This window comes from Oncorhynchus gorbuscha, unplaced genomic scaffold (assembly GCF_021184085.1).
Source record: "Oncorhynchus gorbuscha isolate QuinsamMale2020 ecotype Even-year unplaced genomic scaffold, OgorEven_v1.0 Un_scaffold_1928, whole genome shotgun sequence".
NCBI classification, from domain to species: domain Eukaryota; kingdom Metazoa; phylum Chordata; class Actinopteri; order Salmoniformes; family Salmonidae; genus Oncorhynchus; species Oncorhynchus gorbuscha.
In genome coordinates this window covers 4671-32500 of record NW_025746574.1, presented here as the reverse complement: position 1 = coordinate 32500, position 27830 = coordinate 4671, and the positions used below count along the sequence as shown (strand labels likewise).

Sequence of the window (27830 nt, the reverse complement as noted above, 5' to 3'; positions counted from 1 at the left end):
AAGTCTACATAAGAGGAAGAAGGATCAATAATAGAATGTGTCCCAAAATGAGCCCTGGTCAGAGGTAGTGCACTAACTGGGGAATAGGGTGCCATTTGGGATCCAGCCGTCGTGCAGAACTCCTGGTTCCTGGTTTGAAACAATACTTGACAGAGGCGGATGAGCCTTTCCATTCTTCCCCTTCCCCCTCAACCTTACAACACTCCTCAGATATTCTCCCCTGACAAAACACCCTGACCTTCTTCCCCTTCCCTTCCCCCTCAACCTTACAACACTCCTCAGATATTCTCCCCTGACAAAACACCCTGACCTTCTTCCCCTTCCCTTCCCCCTCAACCTTCCAAAAGCCCTGAAGATATTCTCCCTGACAAAACACCCTGACCTTCCTCTACCTCCCAAAAGCCCTGAAATATCTCCCCTGACAAAACACCCTGACCTTCCTCTACCTCCCAAAAGCCCTGAAATATCTCCCCTGACAAAACACCCTGACCTTCCTCTACCTCCCAAAAGCCCTGAAATATCTCCCCTGACAAAACACCCTGACCTTCCTCTACCTCCCAAAAGCCCTGAAATATCTCCCCTGACAAAACACCCTGACCTTCCTCTACCTCCCAAAAGCCCTGAAATATCTCCCCTGACAAAACACCCTGACCTTCCTCTACCTCCCAAAAGCCCTGAAATATCTCCCCTGACAAAACACCCTGACCTTCCTCTACCTCCCAAAAGCCCTGAAATATCTCCCCTGACAAAACACCCTGACCTTCCTCTACCTCCCAAAAGCCCTGAAATATCTCCCCTGACAAAACACCCTGACCTTCCTCTACCTCCCAAAAGCCCTGAAATATCTCCCCTGACAAAACACCCTGACCTTCCTCTACCTCCCAAAAGCCCTGAAATATCTCCCCTGACAAAACACCCTGACCTTCCTCTACCTCCCAAAAGCCCTGAAATATCTCCCCTGACAAAACACCCTGACCTTCCTCTACCTCCCAAAAGCCCTGAAATATCTCCCCTGACAAAACACCCTGACCTTCCTCTACCTCCCAAAAGCCCTGAAATATCTCCCCTGACAAAACACCCTGACCTTCCTCTACCTCCCAAAAGCCCTGAAATATCTCCCCTGACAAAACACCCTGACCTTCCTCTACCTCCCAAAAGCCCTGAAATATCTCCCCTGACAAAACACCCTGACCTTCCTCTACCTCCCAAAAGCCCTGAAATATCTCCCCTGACAAAACACCCTGACCTTCCTCTACCTCCCAAAAGCCCTGAAATATCTCCCCTGACAAAACACCCTGACCTTCCTCTACCTCCCAAAAGCCCTGAAATATCTCCCCTGACAAAACACCCTGACCTTCCTCTACCTCCCAAAAGCCCTGAAATATCTCCCCTGACAAAACACCCTGACCTTCCTCTACCTCCCAAAAGCCCTGAAATATCTCCCCTGACAAAACACCCTGACCTTCCTCTACCTCCCAAAAGCCCTGAAATATCTCCCCTGACAAAACACCCTGACCTTCCTCTACCTCCCAAAAGCCCTGAAATATCTCCCCTGACAAAACACCCTGACCTTCCTCTACCTCCCAAAAGCCCTGAAATATCTCCCCTGACAAAACACCCTGACCTATGTTCCCTTAAAACAACATTTTGATACTCATCGAATTTCAGGTCTGCTGAGCACAAACTTGAACGTTATGAAAATGTTGTACAACTTCTGCCATGTTTACTGTGAACACTTAGGAGGTACCCGCTTTCAGTTACAGTTCTAACAGTGGCCAAGTGGGCTACTTTGGCTATTTGATCAGAATGTAGGCCTATCAGAGTGGCCTACCATCAAAAACAATGGAGAAAATACATCCCATAACATTTTATCATTCAGTCTAATGTAGCAGCCAATTTGAGGTGTTCAATGTAGGCCTACATTCCATGAGACTTTTGAAAAAGAAAAACATGCAGGGCTTGACATGAACCTGTTTATCCACTTGTCCTTCAAACAAGGAGGTGAGTGAAAATGTGTTGTTTGATGCAAGAAACCACTTTACAAAATATAATGCATTATTATTCCCAAGCCATCATTATAGTGAATCAGACAAATGATGCTACCCTCGGCCTATTGGCTACTTAGCTCAGACAAATGATGCTACCCTCGGCCTATTGGCTACTTAGCTCAGACAAATGATGCTACCCTCGGCCTATTGGCTACTTAGCTCAGACAAATGATGCTACCCTCGGCCTATTGGCTACTTAGCTCAGACAAATGATGCTACCCTCGGCCTATTGGCTACTTAGCTCAGACAAATGATGCTACCCTCAGCCTATTGGCTACTTAGCTCAGACAAATGATGCTACCCTCAGCCTATTGGCTACTTAGCTCAGACAAATGATGCTACCCTCGGCCTATTGGCTACTTAGCTCAGACAAATGATGCTACCCTCAGCCTATTGGCTACTTAGTTCAGACAAATGATGCTACCCTCGGCCTATTGGCTACTTAGCTCAGACAAATGATGCTACCCTCGGCCTATTGGCTACTTAGCTCAGACAAATGATGCTACCCTCGGCCTATTGGCTACTTAGCTCAGACAAATGATGCTACCCTCGGCCTATTGGCTACTTAGCTCAGACAAATGATGCTACCCTCGGCCTATTGGCTACTTAGCTCAGACAAATGATGCTACCCTCGGCCTATTGGCTACTTAGCTCAGACAAATGATGCTACCCTCGGCCTATTGGCTACTTAGCTCAGACAAATGATGCTACCCTCGGCCTATTGGCTACTTAGCTCAGACAAATGATGCTACCTTCGGCCTATTGGCTACTTAGCTTATTCAAGCCTGTCTCAGAACACACTGCCCCTTTAAGACAGAAACAAAGCTCTTTACACTGACTCCTTTTCAAAGATGGCTAGAAATGCATACGTTTTGTGCTCTTGTCGGAAGCAACCCCCCCCCCCCCCCCATTGCTGACTAGAAATGAGCTACAACTGGGCTAATAACTCACTTACAGAGAATAGGAGAGTCCTGTCCATATGTTTTTGGTCACAGGTCCAGGAATGGTTGAATAAGTGCAACATTTACCTGGAGCTAACTCTGCACATAGCACTACTGGGTGATTTGAAAAGTCATAATCAATCAATATATATAATAATACATTTACCTGGTGCTAACTCTGCACATAGCACTACTGGGTGATTTGAAAAGTCATAGTCAATCAATATATATAATAATACATTTACCTAGAGCTAACTCTGCACATAGCACTACTGGGTGATTTGAAAAGTCATAGTCAATGGTCCTTCTGTAGCTCAGTTGGTAGAGCATGAAAAGTCACGCCAGGGTAGTCAATCGTAGAATGTATGCACACATGACTGTAATAGCATCTGCTAAAATAATAATACTTTTAGCAAAAAATGTTTATCTTTCATTTACAATCTGTAGAAACTCTGAGAATAGAAAGGCTCAGAACTTCTTTGAGACGTCACGGCACAGTTGAAGAAGATATGACAAATAGAAACATGGTGTTCAGAGAGAGATGGGAGGGGTTGAATGAAGGGTGGGGTTAAAAACAAACGATAACTATTGTCAAATAAATGATGTACGTCAAATGATTATAGTGTGTATAAACTGGAAGTATATAAGCCTAAGTGTTGTTGTCCATTAGTTTACTCCAATTAGGGGAGGGGTGGTAGGTTTAGGGGGAAAATATTAAAAGGAAAATATATTTAAAGATATATATATATTTACAAAAAATATATATGGGGGATTGTAAATGATGTAGACATTTACATTGATGGAAGCTACAACCTATCTGCAGTATTAAAGCTGATCTACCCTCCACATGGCCACATACAGCTCTACCTTCGATCTCAAATCAAGTGCATCTACTCGCGACCACTCATGTTGTAAACACGGTCCAGTTCAAAGTGAATGGCACAGATCCATGTACGGCAATGGTCTATTTACATATAGTCCAACTGCAGCTCTGGTTGGTTATGTCGCACCGGTCTGTGTAGAGTCGTGCCCGTCAATGCAATAGAATCCTACTCCAATGTGCTCTGCCAACAAGACAATCTCTTGCATAGTTAGTTTAGCATACTAAGTCTTGCATAGTTAGTTTAGCATACTAAGTCTTGCATAGTTTGTTTTGTTTCGGTATGTTGCATTGAAACTGGCTAATATTGCGTTGATTCGATCACAATACCCACAGTTAAGGGAAACGTTGATAGTGTTAACTAAAGGGGAAAACGGTAGAAAGTTGAGTGAAGTTCAATCTCATGCTTCTCAGCGCGGGCTGATATTTCTTCTGCGCGCCCGAACGCAGCTTAGAGGGAACATTGACCGTGACCTTCCTCTACCTCCCTAAACCCCTTAAATATCTCCCCTTGAAGAAACACTTTGACCCTTCTGGCTCCTTTCCTCACTCCTTGTTCTCTCCTCTCTGTCGGCTCCTCCCTTCCTTTTCCCACCACAGCCCCTCTCCCTGCTCCAGGGCTGCATCCGAAATTCTACCCTATTCCCTACATAGTGCACTACTTTTGACCCAAGACCTTGTCAAAAGTAGTGCACTATGTAGAGAATAGGGTGCCATTTTGGGACGCATCCCAGGACTTTGCTGTACAGACCAGTACCAGATGTCAGCCTGGCTGAACGGGGCTGTGCTGAAAGACCCTGCTGTTCTGGACGCCACCCACATGCTTCTCATTCAGAGATGAAGGCTCACAGCTCGCCTTCTTGTGGAGCCAATTTACAAAAAAAAGAAAGGGGAGGGGTGGTTAGGGAGGAGAGAGGGGGAGGTAAGGGGAGAGAGGGGGAGGTTAGGGGAGAGAGAGGGGGAGGTTAGGGGGGAGAGAAGGGGAGGTTAGGAGAGAGAGAGGGGGAGGTTAGGGGGAGAGAGGGGGAGGTTAGCGGTAGAGAGAGGTTACCATGTCTCTCTACCGTGGCTCTCTACCGCGGCTCTCTACCGCGGCTCTCTACCATGTCTCTCTCTCTGATATCTCATCAAAGAAACACGTTTTCCTTTTCTCATAGCAGAACAGGAGACCCTCTAACGCAGGATGTGAACGCTGTACTGAGGATGGACAATATATTTTCAAGCTAGGATGTTATAGTCTTGTAACATACTTGAAGTGCAAACCATGGTTCTGAGGAACAATGCTTATCCAGGTTATCCCCAACCACTACAGTAGGACTATATGTTGTCAGGACACTACAGTAGGACTATATGTTGTCAGATCACTACAGTAGGACTGTATGTTGTCAGATCACTACAGTAGGACTATATGTACATGTTGTCAGATCACTACAGTAGAACTATATGTACGTGTTGTCAGATCACTACAGTAGGACTATATGTTGTCAGGACACTACAGTAGGACTGTATGTTGTCAGATCACTACAGTAGGACTGTATGTTGTCAGAACACTACAGTAGGACTATATGTTGTCAGATCACTACAGTAGGACTATATGTTGTCAGATCACTACAGTAGGACTATATGTACATGTTGTCAGATCACTACAGTAGGACTATATGTTGTCAGATCACTACAGTAGGACTGTGTTGTCAGATCACTACAGTAGGACTATATGTTGTCAGGTAAGTAGGATATGTTGTCAGATCATTAATAAGTGCAGGTATTGCAGAATCCAACTGACTATAGTTGCTCAGAGTGCTATAACAGTCAGAGTGCTATAACAAAAAGATGTCAGTTGATGGCGACAGATTCTAAATGACCCAGATATCCTTGCGACATATCCAAACCAAATACTGCTAACTCAAAATGAACAGTTTCAGTATAAGATGGACGCAAATTCCTGAAGACAAGAGCGTCCAAACAAAACATCCCTTTCTTGAGCACGAACGGTCAAAAAACTGATCTTCATTCACTAAAGGGAAAGGCTTCTTCTGAGGCTGCATCTCAGTCTTAATAACAACCACTCTTGTGACACTTTGGCTGGTTTCTCTGACACAGATTCAGCCTCGTCCTCAACATGCTTCTTTATTTTTTACATACTTTTTAGTCTAGGACTAGGCATAATCCACAGGAAGTTGGTGGCACCTTAATTGTGGAGGACGGGCTTGTGGTATTGGCTGGAGAAAAATCAGTGAAATGGTATCAAATACATCCAACACATGGTTTCCATGTGTCCATTGGCTCCGTTCCAGACATTATTATGAGCCGTCCTCCCTACAGCAGCCTCCACTGGCCTCATCTGTGTCCGGGAAACTTCCCCATAGAACATTTTAAAGAGGGCACATCGTTGAAGCCAAAAGGGAAACACATATTATTTAAGATTCTCAAACAACAAAGCAGTATTTATACCTGACCAGGTAACCTGCACATAAAAACAGACTTGTACCACTTGTAGACTTTTGAAAACCAACAAAAAAATAAATCAAAGTTAACCCATAGACTTATTCCTAATTCAATTACAAAGAACAAACCACACTCTCGATCTTGTACTGTGTCCTATCCTATAATTACAGTACATCTTCAATGAGAGAGAAAAAAGTCTGTCAAGCTATCTTAACATTTAGGTATGTTCTTTTTCCCCATATTGGCACATCCTGAAAACTGAAAGTAATCCCTAACTGTTTGCATCCCAAATGGCACCCTATTCCGTGTTTAGTGCTCTACTTTTGACCAGAGCCTTATGAAAATCAATGGGCCGTCGTCAAAAGTAGTGCACTATAAAGGGAATAAGGTGTCATTTGGGATGTAGTCATTCTCCACCTTTCAAGTTGAGTAATAATGGTCTTTGTTTGTGGCTTCAAAGTCTTGACACACTGCCTTTTAAAGTGGTTAGAGCTCAGTCTTGACACAATGCCTCTTAAAGTGGTTAGAGCTCAGTGTTGACACAATGCCTCTTAAAGTGGTTAGAGCTCAGTGTTGACACAATGCCTCTTAAAGTGGTTAGAGCTCAGTGTTGACACAATGCCTCTTAAAGTGGTTAGAGCTCAGTGTTGACACAATGCCTCTTAAAGTGGTTAGAGCTCAGTGTTGACACAATGCCTCTTAAAGTGGTTAGAGCTCAGTGTTGACACAATGCCTCTTAAAGTGGTTAGAGCTCAGTGTTGACACAATGCCTCTTAAAGTGGTTAGAGCTCAGTGTTGACACAATGCCTCTTAAAGTGGTTAGAGCTCAGTGTTGACACAATGCCTCTTAAAGTGGTTAGAGCTCAGTGTTGACACAATGCCTCTTAAAGTGGTTAGAGCTCAGTGTTGACACAATGCCTTTTAAAGTGGTTAGAGCTCAGTGTTGACACACTGCCTCTTAAAGTGGTTAGAGCTCAGTGTTGACACAATGCCTTTTAAAGTGGTTAGAGCTCAGTCTTGACACACTGCCTTTTAAAGTGGTTAGAGCTCAGTCTTGACACAATGCCTCTTAAAGTGGTTAGAGCTCAGTGTTGACACAATGCCTCTTAAAGTGGTTAGAGCTCAGTGTTGACACAATGCCTTTTAAAGTGGTTAGAGCTCAGTGTTGACACAATGCCTCTTAAAGTGGTTAGAGCTCAGTGTTGACACAATGCCTCTTAAAGTGGTTAGAGCTCAGTCTTGACACAATGCCTCTTAAAGTGGTTAGAGCTCAGTGTTGACACAATGCCTTTTAAAGTGGTTAGAGCTCAGTGTTGACACAATGCCTCTTAAAGTGGTTAGAGCTCAGTGTTGACACAATGCCTCTTAAAGTGGTTAGAGCTCAGTGTTGACACAATGCCTTTTAAAGTGGTTAGAGCTCAGTGTTGACACAATGCCTTTTAAAGTGGTTAGAGCTCAGTGTTGACACAATGCCTCTTAAAGTGGTTAGAGCTCAGTGTTGACACAATGCCTCTTAAAGTGGTTAGAGCTCAGTGTTGACACAATGCCTCTTAAAGTGGTTAGAGCTCAGTGTTGACACACTGCCTTTTAAAGTGGTTAGAGCTCAGTGTTGACACAATTCCTCTTAAAGTGGTTAGAGCTCAGTGTTGACACACTGCCTCTTAAAGTGGTTAGAGCTCAGTGTTGACACACTGCCTTTTAAAGTGGTTAGAGCTCAGTGTTGACACAATGCCTTTTAAAGTGGTTAGAGCTCAGTGTTGACACAATGCCTCTTAAAGTGGTTCGAGCTCAGTGTTGACACACTGCCTTTTAAAGTGGTTAGAGCTCAGTGTTGACACAATGCCTCTTAAAGTGGTTAGAGCTCAGTGTTGACACACTGCCTTTTAAAGTGGTTAGAGCTCAGTGTTGACACAATGCCTTTTAAAGTGGTTAGAGCTCAGTGTTGACACAATGCCTCTTAAAGTGGTTAGAGCTCAGTGTTGACACAATGCCTCTTAAAGTGGTTAGAGCTCAGTGTTGACACAATGCCTCTTAAAGGTGAAATATGTTCCTTTTTGGGCGACCTGACCAAATTCACATAGAAATGTGTGTTATAAATCTGTCATTCTCATTGAAAGCAAGCCAAAGAAGCGGCAGATCTGTTCTATGTGCACTATTTCTATGCTTCCCGGTCTTACCTTTTTTGCATCCTTTACGTCGGTTCAGATTTTGGTTTAGATGTTTTAGAGGGTACAATGATTCTCCACACTATACTTGCTTGTTTTGTCACATAAACCGAAATCAGTTGAACAATTCGAATTTTAGCAACCAGGAAATGGCGGAGCGATTTCTGCATAGAACATATTTTTTTATTTTGTCATATCCAATTGGTAGTTGCAGTCTTGTCTCATCTCTACAACTCCCCTACGGACTCGAGAGAGGCGAACATCGAGAGCCATGCGTCCTCCGTAAACACGACCTTGCGAAGCCGCACTGCTTCTTGACACACTGCTAGCTTAACCTGGAAGCCAGTTGCACCAATGTGTTGGAGAAAACACTGTCCAACTGGCAACCAAAGTCAGTTTGTAGGCGACCGGCCAGCTGCAAGAAGTCGCTAGAGCACCAAACCCTCTGCTACCCTGGACGACGCTGGGCCAAATGGGTCTCCCAGTCACGGCCGGCTGTGACACCTGCCTGGAATCAAACCGGGGCTGTAGTGACGCCTCAAGACCTACGATGCGGTGCCTTAGACTGCTGCACCACTCGGGAGGCCCCTGGATAGCTCATCTTGAATGGGGTAAGAGCTCAGTGTTGACATGCTGCCTCTTAATGGGGCTAGAGCTCTGGGAAGTCTGGCACAAAGAACATTGGAAAGATGAATAAGTCTGTTGTTATTTTGGCATACGAGCATGTCCCTAAGAAGTAGTCCAAAAGTGTGTGTCTGTGTGTGTGAGTGTGTGTGTGAGTGAGTGAGTGTGTGAGTGCGTGTGTGAGTGCGTGTGTGAGTGCGTGTGTGAGTGTGTGAGTGTGTGTGTGCGTGCGCATGTGTGTGTGTGTGTGTGTGTGTGAGTGTGTCTGTGTGTGTGTGTGTCTGTGCGTGTGTGTGTGAGTGTGTGTGTGCTGACACTGTTGATGTTTCCAGAAGTGAATAAGGTACAGTGAACCTTCACAGAGCTCTCTGTCCCACCGCCCGGTGAATGTACAGATACCTAGCTAGATAACTACAGGGTTACTGACTGTACAGAGACCTAGCTGGATAACTACAGGGTTACTGACTGTACAGAGACCTAGCTAGATAACTACAGGGTTACTGACTGTACAGATACCTAGCTAGATAACTACAGGGTTACTGACTGTACAGAGACCTAGCTAGATAACTACAGGGTTACTGACTGTACAGACGCCTAGCTGGATAACTACAGGGTTACTGGCTGTACAGAGACCTAGCTAGATAACTACAGGGTTACTGACTGTACAGAGACCTAGCTAGATAACTACAGGGTTACTGACTGTACAGAGACCTAGCTAGATAACTACAGGGTTACTGACTGTACAGAGACCTAGCTGGATAACTACAGGGTTACTGACTGTACAGACCTAGCTAGATAACTACAGGGTTAGCTGGATAACTACAGGGTTACTGACTGTACAGAGACCTAGCTAGATAACTACAGGGTTACTGACTGTACAGAGACCTAGCTAGATAACTACAGGGTTACTGACTGTACAGATACCTAGCTAGATAACTACAGGGTTACTGACTGTACAGAGACCTAGCTAGATAACTACAGGATTACTGACTGTGCAGAGACCTAGCTAGATAACTACAGGGTTACTGACTGTACAGAGACCTAGCTAGATAACTACAGGGTTACTGACTGTACAGAGACCTAGCTAGATAACTACAGGGTTACTGAGTGTACAGAGACCTAGCTAGATAACTACAGGGTTACTGACTGTACAGACACCTAGCTAGATAACTACAGGGTTACTGACTATACAGAGACCTAGCTAGATAACTACAGGGCTGGTGAATGTACAGAGACCTAGCTGGATAACTACAGGGCTGGTGAATGTACAGATACCTAGCTAGATAACTACAGGGTTACTGACTGTACAGATACCTAGCTAGATAACTACAGGGTTACTGACTGTACAGAGACCTAGCTAGATAACTACAGGGCTGGTGAATGTACAGAGTCCTAGCTGGATAACTACAGGGCTGGTGAATGTATAGAGACCTAGCTAGATAACTACAGGGCTGGTGAATGTACAGAGACCTAGCTAGATAACTACAGGGTTACTGACTATACAGAGACCTAGCTAGATAACTACAGGGCTGGTGAATGTACAGAGACCTAGCTGGATAACTACAGGTTTCCATAGGGCTCTGGTCAAAATTAGTGCTCTATGAAGAGAATAGGGTGCCATTTGGGACACAGACAAAAAGAGTGTGGGGAGGGTAGCTTTGAATGGCAGTCTACTGTACTCACTCACAGTCACTGCTCTTATCTTGGCTCTCATATTCACCTGTCACTTTGATCTGGCCAGTGCTATTTCCCTGTTATGCCAGGTACCTAGAAATGTATGACTTGAACACCTGAGAAGAAGCGTCATGATATCGTCTGCCTGCGTTTCCCCAGATAGGGCCAAATCATCATGCTGCATCACAATCCTCTTTCTTCCCCTCCACTGAAGCCTGGTGAGGAGAGGAGGATTATGTTTCTAGGGCTGAGAGCCAGCCAGCTAAAACCCTCCCAGACATGTACCCTACTACAGAATCAACACTTAGCCCCGTGTGTTTGTGTTGCCGTCGTAAACCCTGAAAGAATAGCTTGTTTACTATTTATGGATACATCACAAGTCTCCCCTCCCCATTGTCGGAGAGGCTAGGAGGTTAGGGCGGGAGGGGGGGATTCCTTAGCTGTCTGGCCTCAACTTCAAAGACTTATAAAATGGTTCTGATATCACTGGAGCCAGGGAGCCCTCACCCCTCTACCCTCTCTTTCTCAACCCCTCTACTCCCTCTCTTTGTCAATGCCTCTACTCCCTCAATGCCTCTACTCCCTCTCTTTCTCAATCCCTCTACTCCCTCTCTTTCTCAATGCCTCTACTCCCTCTCTTTCTCAATCCCTCTACTCCCTCTCTTTCTCAATGCCTCTACTCCCTCAATGCCTCTACTCCCTCTCTTTCTCAATGCCTCTACTCCCTCTCTTTCTCAATCCCTCTACTCCCTCTCTTTCTCAATCCCTCTACTCCCTCTCTTTCTCAGTCCCTCTACTCCCTCTCTTTCTCAATGCATCTACTCCCTCTCTTTCTCAATCCCTCTACTCCCTCTCTTTCTCAATCCCTCTACTACCTCTCTTTCTCAATCCCTCTACTCCCTCTCTTTCTCAATCCCTCTACTACCTCTCTTTCTCAATGCCTCTACTCCCTCTCTTTCTCAATCTCTCTACTCCCTCTCTTTCTCAATCCCTCTACTCCCTCTCTTTCTCAATCCCTCTACTCCCTCTCTTTCTCAATCCCTCTACTACCTATCTTTCTCAATCCCTCTACTACCTATCTTTCTCAATCCCTCTACTAACTATCTTTCTCAATGCCTCTACTCCCTCTCTTTCTCAATCCCTCTACTCCCTCTCTTTCTCATATCCCTCTATTCTCTCTCTTTCTCAATTCCTCGACTCCCTCTCTCCTGGGGGATGGAGGGAGAGGTGGTCTGAGGGGAAGGGGGAGCAGGAAGGAATGTTGCCCAACCTTCAAGACCTCTGATTCTATTTTGTTGTTTTGTCACTACTTACAAATAAAAACAAAACCACACAGCATCACCCAAAAATGTGAGAAGAGTCATTGCGTAACTAATGTAAACAGTGTGTGGGCTCCAACCTTCCAATGTGATTATTTTCCCTGTACTCTACCAACACATCCTACAGAGTCTAGTGAAAGGTTGGGTATTAATACTACAGTCTAATGAAAGGTTGGGTATTAATACTACAGAGTCCAATGAAAGGTTGGGTATTAATCCTACAGAGTCTAGTGAAAGGTTGGGTATTAATACTACAGTCTAATGAAAGGTTGGGTATTAATACTACAGTCTAGTGAAAGGTTGGGTATTAATACTACAGTCTAGTGAAAGGTTGGGTATTAATCCTACAGTCTAGTGAAAGGTTGGGTATTAATCCTACAGTCTAGTGAAAGGTTGGGTATTAATACTACAGTCTAGTGAAAGGTTGGGTATTAATACTACAGTCTAGTGAAAGGTTGGGTATTAATACTACAGTCTAGTGAAAGGTTGGGTATTAATCCTACAGTCTAGTGAAAGGTTGGGTATTAATACTACAGTCTAGTGAAAGGTTGGGTATTAATACTACAGTCTAGTGAAAGGTTGGGTATTAATACTACAGTCTAGTGAAAGGTTGGGTATTAATACTACAGAGTCTAGAGAAAGGTTGGGTATTAATCCTACAGAGTCCAGTGAAAGGTTGGGTATTAATACTACAGAGTCTAGTGAAAGGTTGGGTATTAATACTACAGTCTAATGAAAGGTTGGGTATTAATACTACAGTCTAGTGAAAGGTTGGGTATTAATACTACAGTCTAGTGAAAGGTTGGGTATTAATACTACAGAGTCTAGAGAAAGGTTGGGTATTAATCCTACAGAGTCCAGTGAAAGGTTGGGTATTAATACTACAGAGTCTAGTGAAAGGTTGGGTATTAATACTACAGTCTAATGAAAGGTTGGGTATTAATACTACAGTCTAGTGAAAGGTTGGGTATTAATACTACAGTCTAGTGAAAGGTTGGGTATTAATACTACAGTCTAATGAAAGGTTGGGTATTAATACTACAGAGTCTAGTGAAAGGTTGGGTATTAATACTACAGTCTAGTGAAAGGTTGGGTATTAATACTACAGTCTAGTGAAAGGTTGGGTATTAATACTACAGTCCAATGAAAGGTTGGGTATTAATACTACAGTCTAGTGAAAGGTTGGGTATTAATACTACAGTCCAGTGAAAGGTTGGGTATTAATACTACAGAGTCTAGTGAAAGGTTGGGTATTAATACTACAGAGTCTAGTGAAAGGTTGGGTATTAATACTACAGAGTCTAGTGAAAGGTTGGGTATTAATACTACAGAGTCTAGTGAAAGGTTGGGTATTAATACTACAGTCTAGTGAAAGGTTGGGTATTAATACTACAGTCCAGTGAAAGGTTGGGTATTAATACTACAGAGTCTAGTGAAAGGTTGGGTATTAATACTACAGTCTAATGAAAGGTTGGGTATTAATACTACAGTCTAATGAAAGGTTGGGTATTAATACTACAGTCTAATGAAAGGTTGGGTATTAATACTACAGAGTCTAGTGAAAGGTTGGGTATTAATACTACAGTCTAATGAAAGGTTGGGTATTAATACTACAGTCTAGTGAAAGGTTGGGTATTAATCCTACAGTCTAGTGAAAGGTTGGGTATTAATACTACAGTCTAATGAAAGGTTGGGTATTAATACTACAGAGTCTAGTGAAAGGTTGGGTATTAATACTACAGTCTAGTGAAAGGTTGGGTATTAATCCTACAGTCTAGTGAAAGGTTGGGTATTAATCCTACAGTCTAGTGAAAGGTTGGGTATTAATACTACAGTCTAGTGAAAGGTTGGGTATTAATACTACAGTCTAGTGAAAGGTTGGGTATTAATCCTACAGTCTAGTGAAAGGTTGGGTATTAATACTACAGTCTAGTGAAAGGTTGGGTATTAATACTACAGTCTAGTGAAAGGTTGGGTATTAATACTACAGTCTAGTGAAAGGTTGGGTATTAATACTACAGTCTAGTGAAAGGTTGGGTATTAATACTACAGAGTCTAGAGAAAGGTTGGGTATTAATCCTACAGAGTCCAGTGAAAGGTTGGGTATTAATACTACAGAGTCTAGTGAAAGGTTGGGTATTAATACTACAGTCTAATGAAAGGTTGGGTATTAATACTACAGTCTAGTGAAAGGTTGGGTATTAATACTACAGTCTAGTGAAAGGTTGGGTATTAATACTACAGTCTAGTGAAAGGTTGGGTATTAATACTACAGAGTCTAGAGAAAGGTTGGGTATTAATCCTACAGAGTCCAGTGAAAGGTTGGGTATTAATACTACAGAGTCTAGTGAAAGGTTGGGTATTAATACTACAGTCTAATGAAAGGTTGGGTATTAATACTACAGTCTAGTGAAAGGTTGGGTATTAATACTACAGTCTAGTGAAAGGTTGGGTATTAATACTACAGTCTAATGAAAGGTTGGGTATTAATACTACAGAGTCTAGTGAAAGGTTGGGTATTAATACTACAGAGTCTAGTGAAAGGTTGGGTATTAATACTACAGTCCAGTGAAAGGTTGGGTATTAATACTACAGTCTAGTGAAAGGTTGGGTATTAATACTACAGTCCAGTGAAAGGTTGGGTATTAATACTACAGAGTCTAGTGAAAGGTTGGGTATTAATACTACAGAGTCTAGTGAAAGGTTGGGTATTAATACTACAGAGTCTAGTGAAAGGTTGGGTATTAATACTACAGAGTCTAGTGAAAGGTTGGGTATTAATACTACAGTCTAGTGAAAGGTTGGGTATTAATACTACAGTCCAGTGAAAGGTTGGGTATTAATACTACAGAGTCTAGTGAAAGGTTGGGTATTAATACTACAGTCTAATGAAAGGTTGGGTATTAATACTACAGTCTAATGAAAGGTTGGGTATTAATACTACAGTCTAATGAAAGGTTGGGTATTAATACTACAGAGTCTAGTGAAAGGTTGGGTATTAATACTACAGTCTAATGAAAGGTTGGGTATTAATACTACAGTCTAGTGAAAGGTTGGGTATTAATCCTACAGTCTAGTGAAAGGTTGGGTATTAATACTACAGTCTAGTGAAAGGTTGGGTATTAATACTACAGTCTAGTGAAAGGTTGGGTATTAATACTACAGTCTAGTGAAAGGTTGGGTATTAATACTACAGTCTAGTGAAAGGTTGGGTATTAATACTACAGTCTAGTGAAAGGTTGGGTATTAATACTACAGTCTAATGAAAGGTTGGGTATTAATCCTACAGTCTAGTGAAAGGTTGGGTATTAATACTACAGTCTAGTGAAAGGTTGGGTATTAATACTACAGTCTAGTGAAAGGTTGGGTATTAATACTACAGTCTAGTGAAAGGTTGGGTATTAATACTACAGTCTAGTGAAAGGTTGGGTATTAATACTACAGTCTAGTGAAAGGTTGGGTATTAATACTACAGAGTCTAGAGAAAGGTTGGGTATTAATCCTACAGAGTCAGTGAAAGGTTGGGTATTAATACTACAGAGTCTAGTGAAAGGTTGGGTATTAATACTACAGTCTAATGAAAGGTTGGGTATTAATACTACAGTCTAGTGAAAGGTTGGGTATTAATACTACAGTCTAGTGAAAGGTTGGGTATTAATACTACAGTCTAGTGAAAGGTTGGGTATTAATACTACAGAGTCTAGTGAAAGGTTGGGTATTAATCCTACAGAGTCCAGTGAAAGGTTGGGTATTAATACTACAGAGTCTAGTGAAAGTACAGTCTAGTGAAAGGTTGGGTATTAATACTACAGTCTAGTGAAAGGTTGAAAGGTTGTGGTATTAATACTACAGTCTAGTGAAAGGTTGGGTATTAATACTACAGTCTAGTGAAAGGTTGGGTATTAATACTACAGTCTAGTGAAAGGTTGGGTATTAATACTACAGAGTCTAGTGAAAGGTTGGGTATTAATACTACAGAGTCTAGTGAAAGGTTGGGTATTAATACTACAGAGTCTAGTGAAAGGTTGGGTATTAATACTACAGTCCAGTGAAAGGTTGGGTATTAATACTACAGTCTAGTGAAAGGTTGGGTATTAATACTACAGTCTAGTGAAAGGTTGGGTTACAGTCTAGTGAAAGGTTGGGTATTAATACTACAGTCTAGTGAAAGGTTGGGTATTAAGTCTAGTGAAACTAATACAGAGTCTAGTGAAAGGTTGGGTATTAATACTACAGAGTCTAGTGAAAGGTTGGGTATTAATACTACAGAGTCTAGTGAAAGGTTGGGTATTAATACTACAGAGTCTAGTGAAAGGTTGGGTATTAATACTACAGTCTAGTGAAAGGTTGGGTATTAATACTACAGTCCAGTGAAAGGTTGGGTATTAATACTACAGAGTCTAGTGAAAGGTTGGGTATTAATACTACAGTCTAATGAAAGGTTGGGTATTAATACTACAGTCCAGTGAAAGGTTGGGTATTAATCCTACAGAGTCCAGTGAAAGGTTGGGTATTAATACTACAGTCCAGTGAAAGGTTGGGTATTAATCCTACAGAGTCTAGTGAAAGGTTGGGTATTAATACTACAGAGTCTAGTGAAAGGTTGGGTATTAATACTACAGAGTCTAGTGAAAGGTTGGGTATTAATACTACAGTCTAGTGAAAGGTTGGGTATTAATACTACAGAGTCTAGTGAAAGGTTGGGTATTAATACTACAGAGTCTAGTGAAAGGTTGGGTATTAATACTACAGTCTAGTGAAAGGTTGGGTATTAATACTACAGAGTCCAGTGAAAGGTTGGGTATTAATCCTACAGAGTCCAGTGAAAGGTTGGGTATTAATACTACAGTCCAGTGAAAGGTTGGGTATTAATACTACAGAGTCTAGTGAAAGGTTGGGTATTAATACTACAGTCTAGTGAAAGGTTGGGTATTAATACTACAGTCTAATGAAAGGTTGGGTATTAATACTACAGTCTAGTGAAAGGTTGGGTATTAATACTACAGTCTAGTGAAAGGTTGGGTATTAATACTACAGTCTAGTGAAAGGTTGGGTATTAATACTACAGTCTAGTGAAAGGTTGGGTATTAATACTACAGAGTCTAGTGAAAGGTTGGGTATTAATACTACAGTCTAATGAAAGGTTGGGTATTAATACTACAGAGTCTAGTGAAAGGTTGGGTATTAATACTACAGTCTAATGAAAGGTTGGGTATTAATACTACAGTCCAGTGAAAGGTTGGGTATTAATACTACAGAGTCTAGTGAAAGGTTGGGTATTAATACTACAGAGTCCAGTGAAAGGTTGGGTATTAATACTACAGTCTAGTGAAAGGTTGGGTATTAATACTACAGAGTCTAGTGAAAGGTTGGGTATTTGAAGTACAATAACACCATATAAAGGGGAACCCCAGGTGAGATCATAGTCTTATTTCAGCAAATATACATTTCAAAGGGGATGCAGAGTACTACTCCTGTCTAATGCTGTCATTAATGTAAACAGGAAGTTAGTTAGTTAGTTAGTTAGTTAGTTAGTTAGTTAGTTAGTTAGTTAGTTAGTTAGTTAGTTAGTTAGTTAGTTAGTTAGTTAGTTAGTTAGTTAGTTAGTTAGTTAGTTAGTTAGTTAGTTAGTTAGTTCGTTAGTTCGTTAGTTCGTTAGTTCGTTAGTTAGTTAGTTAGTTAGTTAGTTAGTTCGTTAGTTCGTTAGTTACTTCCTTGTTCCATGGAACAGTGGTGCAGTATATGAGGTGACAGGCACAGCACCGACCTATGAAAACCATTTTAATTTGAGGCCCTGATCAAATTCAATTAGATTTATGAATAAAGTAACTCAAGACAGTTATATAAACCAAAAAGACATTGGAAGATGGCGCTCTATCCCCTTTAAAAAGAGCAACGTTGAGAAATTAAACAATTTAGTGCAGCATTGATATGCAGGTGTGAGATCTATGGATCTACGTCCAGACTAACCAAGCTCTGCCGTACTACGCAACACCTACGTAGTAACCTAATTGCATTTGATCCCTCTGTATCCACACAATTCATCCACTCCCTACACAGAGCAAATTCAAAGTCAACAGGAAAAACAAGTCTTGGCTAGATGAGATTAAAAGGTCAGAAACCTTACAGTAGTGTGTTACCAGGACAACAACCTCTCTCTCAATGTCAGAAAGTCAAAGGAGCTCATTGTGGACTACAGGAAACGGAGTTACGAGCACGCCCCCATTAACATCAACAGGGCTGTAGTGGAGCGAGTCGAGAGCTTCAAGGTCCTCGGTGTCCACATCACTAAGGACATATCATGGTCCAAACACACTCACACAGTCGTGAAGAGGGCACGACAACGCCTCTTCCCCCTCAGGAGGCTGAAAAGATTTGGCATTGGCCCTCAGATCCTCAAATAGTTCTACAGTTGCACCATCGAGAGCATCTTGACTGGCTGCATCACCACTTGGTATGGCAACTGCTTGGCATTCGACCGCAAGGTGCTACATGGGGTAGGCCCCAGAAAATTGTCAAAGACTCCAGCCACCCAAGCCACAGACTGTTCTCTCTGCTACCACACGGCAAGCGGTACCAACACACCAAGACTGGAACCAACAGGATCCTGAACAGCTTCTACCCCCAAGCCACAGACTGTTCTCTCTGCTACCGCAGACACACACATACTTACACTGACACCCCAACACACACACTGGACTTTACCAACACACACACACATACTGACACCCCAACACACACACACACACACTGGACTTTACCAACACACACACACACATACTGATACTGACACCCCAACACACACACACACACACACACTCACACCCCAACACACACACACACACACACACACTAGACTTTACCAACACACTCACACATACTTACACTGACACCCCAACACACCCACACACACACACACCCACACACACACACACTGGACTTTACCAACACACTCACACTGACACCCCAACACACTAACACTGACACCCCAACACACACACACACCACCAAACAGCTTATACTGGGATGTTCTTAGGCTTTAGGAGGTGGGCTGGTCCCACTCATATCATATCATTGGTAGACAACAGGGGTAGACTAACAGTGAAATACTTACTTTATTTTATATTTTTTTATTTGACCTTTATTTAACTAGGCATGTCAGTTAGGAACAAATTCTTATTTTTAATGACGGCCTAGGAACAGTGTGTTACCTGTCTCGTTCAGGGGCAGAACGACAGATTTGTACACTTTTCCAACAATGCAGAGTTAAAGATCAAATAAAATATTGTGACAGTGAATAACAAATAAAAATAACAAGTACAAATAACATGGCTATCTATATACAGGAAGTAGAAAATAACATGGCTATCTATATACAGGAAGTAGAAAATAACATGGCTATCTATATACAGGAAGTAGAAAATAACATGGCTATCTATATACAGGAAGTAGAAAATAACATGGCTATCTATATACAGGAAGTAGAAAATAACATGGCTATCTATATACAGGAAGTAGAAAATAACATGGCTATCTATATACAGGAAGTAGAAAATAACATGGCTATCTATATACAGGGAGTAGAAAATAACATGGCTATCTATATACAGGAAGTAGAAAATAACATGGCTATCTATATACAGGAAGTAGAAAATAACATGGCTATCTATATACAGGAAGTAGAAAATAACATGGCTATCTATATACAGGAAGTAGAAAATAACATGGCTATCTATATACAGGAAGTAGAAAATAACATGGCTATCTATATACAGGGAGTAGAAAATAACATGGCTATCTATATACAGGAGTAGAAAATAACATGGCTATCTATATACAGGAAGTAGAAAATAACATGGCTATCTATATACAGGAAGTAGAAAATAACATGGCTATCTATATAGAGGAAGTAGAAAATAACATGGCTATCTATATACAGGGAGTAGAAAATAACATGGCTATCTATATACAGGAAGTAGAAAATAGCATGGCTATCTATATACAGGAAGTAGAAAATAACATGGCTATCTATATACAGGAAGTAGAAAATAACATGGCTATCTATATACAGGGAGTAGAAAATAACATGGCTATCTATATACAGGAAGTAGAAAATAACATGGCTATCTATATACAGGAAGTAGAAAATAACATGGCTATCTATATACAGGGAGTAGAAAATAACATGGCTATCTATATACAGGAAGTAGAAAATAACATGGCTATCTATATACAGGAGTAGAAAATAACATGGCTATCTATATACAGGAAGTAGAAAATAACATGGCTATCTATATACAGGAAGTAGAAAATAACATGGCTATCTATATACAGGAAGTAGAAAATAACATGGCTATCTATATACAGGGAGTAGAAAATAACATGGCTATCTATATACAGGAAGTAGAAAATAACATGGCTATCTATATACAGGAAGTAGAAAATAACATGGCTATCTATATACAGGAGTAGAAAATAACATGGCTATCTATATACAGGAAGTAGAAAATAACATGGCTATCTATATACAGGAAGTAGAAAATAACATGGCTATCTATAGAAAATACAGGAAGTAGAAAATAACATGGCTATCTATATACAGGAAGTAGAAAATAACATGGCTATCTATATACAGGAAGTAGAAAATAACATGGCTATCTATATACAGGGAGTAGAAAATAACATGGCTATCTATATACAGGAGTAGAAAATAACATGGCTATCTATATACAGGAAGTAGAAAATAACATGGCTATCTATATACAGGAAGTAGAAAATAACATGGCTATCTATATACAGGAAGTAGAAAATAACATGGCTATCTATATACAGGAGTAGAAAATAACATGGCTATCTATATACAGGAAGTAGAAAATAACATGGCTATCTATATACAGGAGTATAAAATAACATGGCTATCTATATACAGGAAGTAGAAAATAACATGGCTATCTATATACAGGGAGTAGAAAATAACATGGCTATCTATATACAGGAAGTAGAAAATAACATGGCTATCTATATACAGGAAGTTAAAAATAACATGGCTATATACAGGGAGTAGAAAATAACATGGCTAAATACAGGGAGTATCAGTACTGTGTGTGAATGTGTGTGTGTGGTGTCAGTATGCATGTGTGTGCATGTTATGTGTGTTTGGGATATGAGGAAAGGGAGGGTAAAGTGGATATCTACTCAGTTGCACAGCTGAATTCATTCAACCGAAATGTGTCTTCCACATTTAATCTAAACCCTTTGAATCAGTAGTGTGTGTGTGTGTGTGTGTGTGTGTGTGTGTGTGTGTGTGTGTGTGTGTGTGTGTGTGTGTGTGTGTGTGTGTGTGTGTGTGTGTGTGTGTGTGTGTGTGTGTGTGTGTGTGTGTGTGTGTGTGTGTGTGTGTGTGTGTGTGTGTTTGCGTGCGTGCGTGTGTGTGTACGTGCGTGCGTGCGTGCGTGCGCGTGCGTGTGTGTTTGTCTGCGTCTGTCTGTCTGTGGTGGTTTTCACCCTTAGGGGAGAGTGTGAGCAGGAATTCCTGTGAAGTGGAGGAAAGTTGTCTTTTAATTTGCCCTGAGTGGGCGGTAATAACCCTCTGATCCATAACTCCTGCAGTATTACAGACATGACGGCCGTACAGCCACCCACCTTACCAGAACCCACGTCACTACCTCTGACTGAACCAACTGCTCATAACTCCTGTCTCAATGGTTCCGTTCCAATGGTTCCGTTCTCAATGGTTCCGCACCCTATTCCCTATATAGTGCACTACTTTAGACAAGAGCCCCATTCCCTATATAGTGCACTACTTTTGACCGGGACCCTATTCTGTATATAGTGCACTACTTTAGACCAGAGCCCCATTCCCTATATAGTGCACTACTTTAAACCAGAGCCCTATTCCCTATAGAGTGCACTACTTTAGACCAGAGCCACATTCCCTATATAGTGCACTACTTTAGACCAGAGCCACATTCCCTATATAGTGCACTACTTTTGACCGGGTCCCCATTCCCTATATAGTGCACTACTTTTGACCGGGTCCCCATTCCCTATATAGTGCACTACTTTTGACCGGGGCCACATTCCCTATATAGTGCACTACTTTTGACCGGGTCCCCATTCCCTATATAGTGCACTACTTTTGACCGGGTCCCCATTCCCTATATAGTGCACTACTTTTGACCGGGTCCCCATTCCCTATATAGTGCACTACTTTTGACCTGGGCCCCATTCCCTATATAGTGCACTACTTTTGACCGGGGCCCCATTCCCTATATAGTGCACTACTTTTGACCGGGGCCCTGGTATGAAGGCTCTTTGCCCCGTCGCACCCCTCAACATGACATGCTAATTGAAGTGATGTAATATTATGCCATGGAGAGAGAGAGAGAGAGAGAGAGAGAGAGAGAGAGAGAGAGAGAGAGAGAGAGAGAGAGAGAGAGAGAGAGAGAGAGAGAGAGAGAGAGAGAGAGAGAGAGAGAGAGAGAGAGAGAGAGAGAGAGAGAGAGAGAGAGAGAGAGAGAGAGAGAGAGAGAGAGAGGAGGCTGTCCACTGGGAGCTACGCTGACTATAATAGAAGGCATTGAGAATAAGACACACAGCCAAAGCTCCCCGGAGGGCTTAAAGCTGCAATCAGCAGTTGAAACTAGAACAAAGAGTACTCCCCGCCACGCTTTTGCTAAAAAGCTGAAGGATGGAGTTGGAGAAATTTAACCACTCTCAAATTCATAGACAGAGCTATGGATGCAAGGACTGACCATCCATCATATTCTGATGGGGTACGACAGTTGAACTAAGCTCATGAGGCATTTATAAGTTATATTCTTCAATAATCAATGGGTGCATATCATTCATTTATCTGTTCAAAAATGGAAGTAACAACTGCAGATTTCCCATTTAAGGCTGTTATAGCCTCCCCAGCATGCAGCCCAGCAAGGCTGTTATAACCTCTTCAATATGCAGCCCAGCGAGGCTGTTATAATCTCTTCAATATGCAGCCCAGCCAGGCTGTTATAACCTCTTAAATATATACAGCCCAGCCAGGCTGTTATAACCTCTTCAATATATACAGCCCAGCCAGGCTGTTATAACCTCTTCAATATATACAGCCCAGCCAGGCTGTTATAACCTCTTCAATATATACAGCCCAGCCAGGCTGTTATAACCTCTTCAATATGCAGCCCAGCCAGGCTGTTATAGCCTCCCCAGCATGCAGCCCAGCGAGGCTGTTATAACCTCTTCAATATATACAGCCCAGCCAGGCTGTTATAACCTCTTCAATATATACAGCCCAGCCAGGCTGTTATAACCTCTTCAATATATACAGCCCAGCCAGGCTGTTATAACCTCTTCAATATGCAGCCCAGCCAGGCTGTTATAGCCTCCCCAGCATGCAGCCCAGCGAGGCTGTTATAACCTCTTCAATATGCAGCCCAGCGAGGCTGTTATAATCTCTTCAATATGCAGCCCAGCCAGGCTGTTATAACCTCTTCAATATATACAGCCCAGCCAGGCTGTTATAACCTCTTCAATATGCAGCCCAGCCAGGCTGTTATAGCCTCCCCAGCAATGCAGCCCAGCGAGGCTGTTATAACCTCTTCAATATATACAGCCCAGCCAGGCTGTTATAACCTCTTCAATATATACAGCCCAGCCAGGCTGTTATAACCTCTTCAATATATACAGCCCAGCCAGGCTGTTATAACCTCTTCAATATGCAGCCCAGCCAGGCTGTTATAGCCTCCCCAGCATGCAGCCCAGCGAGGCTGTTATAACCTCTTCAATATGCAGCCCAGCGAGGCTGTTATAATCTCTTCAATATGCAGCCCAGCCAGGCTGTTATAACCTCTTCAATATATACAGCCCAGCCAGGCTGTTATAACCTCTTCAATATGCAGCCCAGCCAGGCTGTTATAGCCTCCCCAGCATGCAGCCCAGCGAGGCTGTTATAACCTCTTCAATATGCAGCCCAGCAAGGCTGTTATAACCTCTTCAATATATACAGCCCAGCCAGGCTGTTATAACCTCTTCAATATATACAGCCCAGCCAGGCTGTTATAACCTCTTCAATATATACAGCCCAGTCAGGCTGTTATAACCTCTTCAATATATACAGCCCAGCGAGGCTGTTATAACCTCTTCAATATATACAGCCCAGCCAGGCTGTTATAACCTCTTCAATATATACAGCCCAGTCAGGCTGGCTGGGCTGCATGCTGGGGAGGTAACAGACTGGCTGGGCTGCTATAACCTGCCTAATATGCAGCCCAGCCAGTATGTTACCTCCCCAGCATGCAGCCCAGCCAGTCTATTACCTCCCCAGCATGCAGCCCAGCCAGGGGAATAACCACAGCACTGTTGTCCCAACCAGGGGGATAACCACATCACTGTTGTCCCAGCCAGGGGAATAACCACAGCACTGTTGTCCCAGCCAGGGGAATAACCACAACACTGTTGTCCCAGCCAGGGGAATAACCACAGCACTGTTGTCCCAGCCAGGGGAATAACCACAGCACTGTTGTCCCAGCCAGGGGAATAACCACAACACTGTTGTCTCAGCCAGGGGAATAACCACAGCACTGTTGTCCCAGGCAGGGGAATAACCACAGCACTGTTGTCCCAGCCAGGGGAATAACCACAACACTGTTGTCCCAGCCAGGGGAATAACCACAGCACTGTTGTCCCAGCCAGGGGAATAACCACAGCACTGTTGTCCCAGCCAGGGGAATAACCACAACACTGTTGTCTCAGCCAGGGGAATAACCACAGCACTGTTGTCCCAGGCAGGGGAATAACCACAACACTGTTGTCCCAGTCAGGGGAATAACCACAACACTGTTGTCCCAGCCAGGGGAATAACCACAACACTGTTGTCCCAGCCAGGGGAATAACCACAGCACTGTTGTCCCAGCCAGGGGAATAACCACAGCACTGTTGTCTCAGCCAGGGGAATAACCACAACACTGTTGTCCCAGCCAGGGGAATAACCACAACACTGTTGTCCCAGCCAGGGGAATAACCACAACACTGTTGGCCCAGCCAGGGGAATAACCACAACACTGTTGTCCCAGCCAGGGGAATAACCACAACACTGTTGTCCCAGCCAGGGGAATAACCACAACACTGTTGTCCCAGCCAGGGGAATAACCACAACACTGTTGTCTCAGCACCAGATATGACAGAAACAACAACAACTAAAATCTGCAACTTCATGACATCAACATGTCTTTGCAAAGGCCTTTGAATGTTTACTTAATGACTGCAGATCACAGTGAGTTTAGTTCTGCTGGTGTGTGGTAGAGAGAGTACTTCATCTACAGGCAGAGGGACAGGTATGACACAACACTGTCCTTCTGCCAACCTGGACCTGCCAGACAGACTGACACCACACCCCAGTCTGTGTCCTTTTCTAAATGAAGTATGGGCAAACCTTCCCCTTCAGTCACCAACTCTTAGGCCAGGCTTTACCAAATCTCTACACGTTTCTTGGAGGGGAAACACATGACTTGCAAACATACAAAATAAATGCTAGAAAACAACCTCGAGATTTTGGATACAAATCTTAATTTTGATCATTAAATCTTTCATTTCAATAAATTGCATTTTATGGAGCGCCAGTCCCCAAAATGGTGTCTGAATCATGAAGGAGTTAATTGATTTGTCCTCTTGGGGCAGCATTCGAGGAACTTCTAATCACAACTGATCCCAACTGTAGACCATCTATGGACCATCTAATATGCAAACTTCTCAACCTGTGTTAAAGAGTCATGTATTTTATTTATAATAGACTATTATCAAATTATTATTATTATTATTAACATTATTTTCAGTATCCAAATCATTATAATCATTAGCCACATTCTTATAATTATTATTACTTTTGTATCATTTTATCCAAGAAGGCACATAGGAAGACATTTAAAAGTACAAGTGTTTCGTTTCTTACCTGCATGTTGTTCAGTTTGTGATCTGAGGAGCTGTACATCTCACATTCCCCCATCGCTCTTCGGAGGAAAGCGTTCACAACAAAACTGTCTCCTACAGATCGGAGGGGAATTATAATGAATATCAATGCTATTAACTTAAGATAATGTAAGGTTTAAAACAAGGTTTAATGCTTTATTTCTAAAGGATGATAGAGGGTTATCCTCACCTTCGGGGTTCTCTCTACGTTTGCCCGCTTTAGATCACAGCACAATATGGACATTCAAATGAGAAATTCGTTACAATGTGAACAAAATATTAATCAATGATCAATCAGTATGGAATACTCATATAAAGATGTTTATAAGAGATATATCTTACCATGTTTGGACTGAGGTTTCCCCATTCCTACGTCCCGTTTTCCTTGATTAATGAACAGCTCTTTACCAATCCGTCATGGATAACCCAGTCTGCTGGTCAACATTGTCACATTGTGTCCGCGTTTTTGCAAGAAAATAGTATAATTGAACTTTCTCCAAGCGCATTCAAAATAATCAATATACACACATGTTTTCTTTTGCTGTACAGAAACAACGCTCTTTCTCTCAAAACAAATCCCGAGAGAGGGGAGACTATAGTCGACTTGCACTTCAGCGTCAGACAAGCCAACTGACTGACTGAATGGAAGAATGTGTGTCCGTCTGGCGGTAGTGTAGCGCAGAGCAGGAGGCGCTCAACTCAATCTAAGTAGTAGGCATGACTGTAGGTACACCCTCAAAGTGTCTGCTAAATACCGTCCCCTGTTGGACTGATTTCAAACAGGTACTTTTGCTGGTGATTTTGTTCCAGTATAACAACAAAAAACAAAAAAACAAAAAAATAAAATGTACACCTGTTTGGCAGATGTTATTGCGGGTGTAGCGAAATGCTTGTGTTTCTAGCTCTAACAGTGCAGTAATATCTAAGAGTGCACTAATATCTAATCTGCCTGCTAAGTATTAAAAAAAGATAGTGATAACTAACTTTCCCTTATTCATTTGGGAGTATAATATAAAAAGAGAGTATGATGTCTGTCAGAATGTAATGTCAGCCTTTGTGTCAGACTCTATCCTCAACATCTGCATTATCAACCGTGCTTGACTTGGGCACATCGGAGCTGAGTACCGGTACCTATATTTCAGTCCAAATCATGCACTGATTATCAAAGTCTACGTCCCAAATAACACCCTAGAATTATTTTTCCTGGAAACCGCCGATGTTGGATTTCATTGAATTCTACATCAGGCATCAATGAGCGTTTGGATCAGGAAAGTGTCTTCTCACAACCTCTACAAGCCAGAATGCTGAATTAAATGATATTTTAACGTACTTTACCGGTTGTACTCCGTGCAGTTGGTCCTTCGCCAGTAGGAATGTGATACCATATATGCACAGAAAACTATAATTCAACAACTTTCCAAAACACCAGTGATGCGTTCAGATTTCTATGAGCTGAAGCATGCGCAGAACCATGTAAACATGTGCACCAGCTCCACAGTAGTCTATACATGGTTTGCGGCAATGTAGTTTCATCTTGTGCGCTTGCTTCAGGTGATGGAAATCTGAACGCACTACCAGCACTTTGAAAAGTAGATTGAAAGATACTTTCCTGTGGATATATTGTCTCACATTGCGACCTGCAAATAAGGACCAACCACATGGACAACCGGTAGAGAAAGTGAAAATATAATTTGTCTTGTAGAGGTTGTGAGATGACACTTTCCTGATCCAACTGCTCATTCATGCCTGATGTAGAATTCAATAACATTCACCAT

General features: G+C 42.2%; 1 protein-coding gene across 1 annotated transcript in view; it reads right to left on the bottom strand.

Annotated features, from left to right (window-relative positions):
- The window catches only part of LOC124024573 (protein naked cuticle homolog 2-like), an 85822-nt gene extending 58578 nt beyond the window's left edge, over positions 1-27244 (bottom strand). Inside the window, 3 exon segments of the mRNA XM_046338475.1 lie at positions 26039-26130; positions 26246-26272; positions 26398-27244. Coding sequence (XP_046194431.1) covers positions 26039-26130; positions 26246-26272; positions 26398-26422 — 144 coding nt within the window. The 5' untranslated portion in view covers positions 26423-27244.
- Positions 27245-27830: the final 586 nt, after the last annotated feature.